The sequence below is a fragment of the Ambystoma mexicanum genome, chromosome 3q (assembly GCF_040938575.1).
Source record: "Ambystoma mexicanum isolate Mex_15411 chromosome 3q, UKY_AmexF1_1, whole genome shotgun sequence".
In the NCBI taxonomy this organism is placed as follows: domain Eukaryota; kingdom Metazoa; phylum Chordata; class Amphibia; order Caudata; family Ambystomatidae; genus Ambystoma; species Ambystoma mexicanum.
Window position 1 is genome coordinate 37,448,493 of NC_090926.1, and position 6,000 is coordinate 37,454,492.

The 6,000-nt window shown below is 50.0% G+C and overlaps 1 protein-coding gene across 1 annotated transcript in view; it reads left to right on the plus strand.

Moving 5' to 3' along the window:
- The window catches only part of KCTD17 (potassium channel tetramerization domain containing 17), a 239,966-nt gene extending 235,004 nt beyond the window's left edge, over window positions 1-4,962 (plus strand). Inside the window, exon 6 of the mRNA XM_069604456.1 lies at window positions 4,380-4,962. Coding sequence (XP_069460557.1) covers window positions 4,380-4,493 — 114 coding nt within the window. The 3' untranslated portion in view covers window positions 4,494-4,962. The remainder of the gene's footprint in view (window positions 1-4,379) is intronic.
- Window positions 4,963-6,000: the final 1,038 nt, after the last annotated feature.

Here is a 6,000-nt window from a genome sequence, read left to right on the forward strand (position 1 = left end):
ACCCCTCTCTCTGTGCCTGGCGAAGCATCTGATCCCAAGAGAGTTGGAGGTAGCTAAGCAGAGGGCTCTAGAAGGAAGGTATTTCCGAAGAGAGAGTTGGATGTTGAGCGGGCCCTGGCCCCAGAAAACCTTGTTGACGATGCAGAGGGTCTTGAACTTGATCCTTACAGCCACCGGAAGCCAGTGGAGAGATTTCAGGGCTGGAGAGATACGGTCCCTGGGCTAGAGGCCATGGATAAGTCTTACAGTCCTGTTCTGGATTAGTTGCAGGGGGCGAAGAGTAGAGGTAGGCAGATTGAGAAAGAGGCTGTTGCAGTAGTCCAGCCTGGAGAGAACCAGGGCTCTGGAGACAGTGAGCTTCTGGGGGAAAGTGAGGAAAGGTAGAATACCTCTGAGGAGGTGCAGCTGGAAGGGGTCCTTTTTGGAGCGGAGAGAAGGAGAGAGTGGAGTTGAAGGTGACGCCAAGGTTTTTTGCCTCACAGGAAGGCGAGGGTAGAGGGCCCAAGGAGTGTGGCCAGACCGAGAGAGGAAAAGCAGGAGCAGGGGTCCCAATGTGAAGTATCTCCCTCTTACTGGCAAAAGGCAAAGATTGTTGGCGGTGGACCAAACCTGAATCGCAGTTCGACAGTCAAGAATGAGCGAGGGAGGAGAGGAGGCTGAGGGAAGCCTGAAGTAGATCTCAGTGTCCTCCTAACACTGAAGGGTAGAAGATAAGTTGGAAATCAGGTGGGCCAAAGGGGCCAGATAGACATTGAAGAGCCAGGGCTAGAGGATAGAGCCCTGAGGAACCCCACATGTGGAGAGAGAAGTGGTGGAGAGAAAGGACATAAGTGGGGCCTGGGAGGGACTGTCCAGGAGGTCAGCAACACCAGGACCTGATCGGTGATGCCCAGGTTCACACAGAGTCAGTTGATCAAGGTGGCATTATTGACCGTGTCAAAGGCAGCAAAATGGTCAAGGAGGTTGAGGACAGAGGGAGAGCTGGAGTCGAGGTTAGAGAGCAGATCTTCACAGGTGTTCAGGAGAGCAGTTTCCATGCCGCTGGCTGCTCTGAAGCCAGACTGATGGTCATGGAGGCAGCCAACAGATTCAGTGTGGAGGATAAGCTGGGAGATGGACAGATTTTCCAGGAGTTTGCCCAGGAAAGGAGCAATAGAAATCAGGCGATAATTTGCCAGACAAGTAAGATCTGCGGAAGGCGTTTTTAGGAGAGTTTGCACAATGGAGTGCTTGAGGAGAGAGGGGAAAGATCCAGGGGTGAATTGCAGAAATTGGCCAAGGCTGGAGCGTGGGTGGCAATGTGGTCCTTGATGATTCTGGAGGAGCAGGGGAGCACCTGTTTGGACAACACTTTAATAGATCAGACTTGTCTAGAGATATTGTCAGGCGTTGTCAGAGTGAAGGAGGAAAAAGGAAGAGGAGAGGGAGAGTTGGCCAAACAGGGCTTGAGAGAGCGAGAGCGAGAGGAAAAGGAAAGCGAGGACAGGATATCCTGAGTTTTGGTGGTGAAATGAGAGGCCAGAGCCTGAACATGAGAGGTGGAGACTGCAGTAGGACTGGCCAGCTCCTTGCAGATTTTAAAGAGTTTGGCCGTGTTGTTGGGGGCCGTAGAGATGCGTGCTTGGATATGGACCCTCTTCTTGGAGAGGACAGTGAGTCTGTAGTGCATTTGGAGCAGGCGGCAGGCCAGTTTGTCAGAGGATGCACTTCCTCCCAGCCACCCTGCACTTGTGTTTCAGGGCATCAATGTCAAAGTCGTCCCAGGAGTTGCACTTAGTGGTAGCAGACAGATTCTCATGACGGGAGCAAGTCTGTCCAGAGTGTTGGAGATAGAAAGATGCAGGTTAAAGCGGGTTGTCTCAGAGTGCGAGTCAGCTGTAGGTGTAGGAGGAGCAGAGAAAGTAGATGCAAAGGCGTCCACTGGCACTCGCTTCATGGGCCGAATGACCGAGAAGGAAGGTGGCAGTGCTGGGATAGGCTTTTCTTGAGGGGCAATGAGTTTCAGATGAGGGGAGAGCAGAAAATGGTAAGTCCAAGAGAGAGGAGTGGTGAGGGTGTTAGAGAGGGGGATGTCTGAGGTGATGAGAACATCCAAGGTGTGTGCAGCAGAGTGTGTCGGATCAGAGGGTAGAATGGAAAGGGAGAGAGACTCTCATAGGTTGCAGAAGAGCCCAGAGGAGGGATTGGAAGCATCCAAGTGGATGTTGAGGTCTCTGAGGAGGAGAAGTTGGGGCAAGGAGAGAAGCGAGCTCAGCCCATTCTGGGAACAAGTGGGTGTCCTGGCCAGGTGGCCTGTAGATGGTGGTCACAGTCAGAGAGAGAGCAGGAGAGAGAGCGAGCCTGCAGACTAGGCATTCAAAGGAGGAGACGACCTGCTTAGGGATGACAGAAGCAGGGACCCACTCTGCAAAGATCAGGGCCACTCCATGTCTGGGCTGGTTGGTTCTGGGCTCGAAAAGGATCTTGTAGCCCTCAGGGAGGAATGTGCCAAAACTTGTGACAGAGCTGGCGTGAGCGAGGACATCCAGGTCAAGGCCTTTGAGCAGGTGGCAGATGTCAGAGGAATGTTTGGCAGCAGAGCGAGAGTTGAGAGTAGCTATGTGGAGCAGGTTGCCACATTTGAAAGACTTCCGGGGTGGAGTGCAGGAGTGAGGTACACCTAGCGGAGGTGCTAGAAGGGCCCTAGAGTGGGCAGTAGATGGCAGCAGCTTAGAGGCCAGAGAGGTGTTGGAAGGAGTGGCAGGGGAAGGGAGGAAATTGATGAGACATGCAAGGCACCTTTCAAGAAGGAGGTGATTGGGCTGAGAGCCCTGAACCATGGCAGTACCATTTAGATAGACATTGATGATGGTCTTGGAGGATTGGAAGGGGGCCACGAGGACCTCCCACTCGGTGGCACCATTAATGGGATAGGAGGAGAAAGGAGAGAGAACAGGGACCATATGGGTGGTCCATAGGTCTGAAGAGGGAATGACAAAGAGGGTGTCAGTAAGGGTCTGTCTGGAGGAAGCTCTCATATGTATCAGTGATAGGGAGGCCTTGGTTTGAGACCAGGATATCTCACTTTAACTTTTTCCTTACATACTTAGTGAGAGGTATAGTATAGGAGATAGAGAAAATGTTTGAGAAGATGGGAGAGATTGAGAGCACCATAGGGGGTGCGAAGAGGCAAGAGGGGAGAGTGAGGGAGGGAAAAAGAGGCTGCAGCCCACAGCTGTTCACCGCAGGAAGCACCAGCAGGAGAGGGGTCATACAGGAGTAAACAGGCAGGCAAGAAAACCACAGGGTAATGCAGGAGCAGTAAGGAGGGAAGACAGAATGTGGGTTTCAGGGGACAGTGCACTGCAAAACACCCAGATTCTACTTTCCTAAAAGGTGGGAAAAAGGCCTAGTTTTAACACAACAGCGGTGCAGAAAATCCAACTTCCTGGAGAGATGAGAGATGGCCCAACAAGTGGTACACAAGATGCTACAGGGGGTGTGATAAGAGAAATAAGAGTAATTAGAGGGGTGGGTCAGTTAGTGGGGTGTAGTGATTGCTGCCCCTCTTGTCTGCACCTACCTAGTCAGTCGCAGCAGGTTGATGGCTGCAGCCTTCATGCTTCCCCGGCTGACACCGGCAGACACATACTGGAGCTCTTCTGAGGGAGCTGTTCATTGCTTCTGGGTCCTTCACCACAGGGGGTTGCAAAGGGCAGTTGACTGCCCTATGTACTTGAATTAGTGGGGCGCCCGCCCAATCAGACCCAGGGGAGGAGCGTGAGGCGGGGAGCGGGGACGGGATCAGGAAGAGGGAACAAGGGATAAGTTCACAAGCCGGGGAGCGGTAACAGAGATGCAGATTTTTTTAAGATATAGCCCAATTTACAATGAGGTGAGCAGGACTCACTGGGGACACTCACCAGGCTAGAAATGCCGCATCGATGCCGAGCCGAGGACGCAGGGGTGACTACACCCTCACTGTGATGCTAGGAGCAAGGCGCTGGGCCCAATCAGACTCAGCGAAGGAGCGGGAGGTGAGGAGGGGGAGACGGAAAAGGGTACGATAGATAAGTTCACAAGTCACAGAGCGGCAATAGAGATACATTTTTTAAATATATTGCCCAATTTACAATGAGGTGAGCAAGGCTCACTGGGGACACTCACCAGGCTAGTAATGCGGCGTCAATCCCAGTTATGCTTACAGTCAATAAACAAATGGGCACTTGGTCCCCCTTTGGCCACTGACTGGACATCTGTCAACCTTGCCTGTGCTAAATTGATGACCTGTTGTACTTAATATCTAATATATGTAACAGTTTTATGCCACCCACCTCTCTTATGAAAAAAAACTCTATTCCTTGACCACTTGTTCTTTCTCCTTTTTTGTGTTTATCCAGAATGATGACGTTGACACAGAGGGGGAACAGGACCTGGAGGTGCACCCAGAGGATGTGATGGTGCAGAGCAAGGATGATCAGGAGTGTTCAGCCCATTCTGGAGGCCCCCTGTAGACCACAGATCCATGCCTAGAAGCCCTTGTAGAACATTGTTCCTTGACCAGCAGCCCTTGGAGGGCACCCTTCTGCCATGTTGTGTGTGCTATTCTAGACTGTATGCGATGGACGTGGGGGATGGGGGTTCTGACGCAACGGCATCTTGTACATGTGCTTCTATGCTCCACCCACACCTCTACGGCTTGGATATCCCACATTCCTGTATGTCTGCCCTGTCTCGTTATCATTTTTCTTTACCAGTGCACAGCCCCATTACCCAACTCCAGTCCACACATTCACTGACATCTCCCCTGGACATTTCCTCTCTTCCCAGATATCCCTCACCTGGCCTGCCTTCACTCTTGCAGTGTTTCTCACAATCACTTCACTTTTCTTCTCCATTCATTTTGCATTCAGTTCTTCCTTGTCTTCTGTGCTGTTATGATATGATAGGATATGATAGGTTATTTATAATGTGCTTGATACCCAGAGGTTTCTAAGTGCGGACCCGGGGATCAAACCTGTGTTGCTACGTGTCCTACAATTCTAATTGTTGATTGGTAGTACATCAAAATAAATTATACAATAATCCACAAATAATGACCAATCTGGAACAACCTTCTTATTGTGTAGTAATGTGTGTAGGTATGCAGTGATTTTGTCGAATTGAAAATAACGAATTGAATTTTGAACAAACCCAAAAGGTCTAAAAAATAAATAAAAGAACGAATTTGTTAAACCTATATATATGGGGTTGGGAATGGGAATAGTAGTTTTGGGGGTGGGGAAAAGTATTAATACATTTAAAAACAGGGATTTGGGAGGGGGAAAACAACGAAAAAAATGTGTTATTTTTCGTATAGATATTTTGGGCTCGTTAAAAATTCATTCGTTGTTTTGTGATTGGTTAAAATCACATGTAACCCTGTGTGGATGCCTGCTCAAAGTGGATTTATGAATGCCCGGAACCCAATTCATGCATGGCCCATGAAAAGCGGATGACATCCTATGTAACTCAACCCTGAAACTGCCTCCCTTCCATTAGCTCCCGCCCCTTCCCACATCCACGTTAAGAACCTGGGAGTTTACATGACCGCCAACCTTCCCTTGCACCGCAAGTATACAACTTTGTAAACACTGCCTTCTTCCACCTCTGAACCCGAAGGATACCTTTCCTATTCTCGGCTTCCCGTTGAAGGCCCAGCACAACATTATGCAGATGGCAGGCTACTCAACCCTCAAATACAGGGACACCCTTCTAACTTTCAGCCACGACCATGCCCTTGAAACGCATGACTGAACCTATGCCTCAGCCCCTTGCTGCTGAAATAGAACTGACATTGTCAGATGTCACTCCCTCACAACACTCACACAGTGAAGCCCTACAACCGCTATCAGAGCACTACCGCATGCAGCCCGAGTCACACATTGAAGCACAAAGAAATGTGTGAGTTACAGCACTGAATCCACACTCCAATCCAACAGAGAATAATAATAATTAATTAATTAATTAATTTGGCACTTA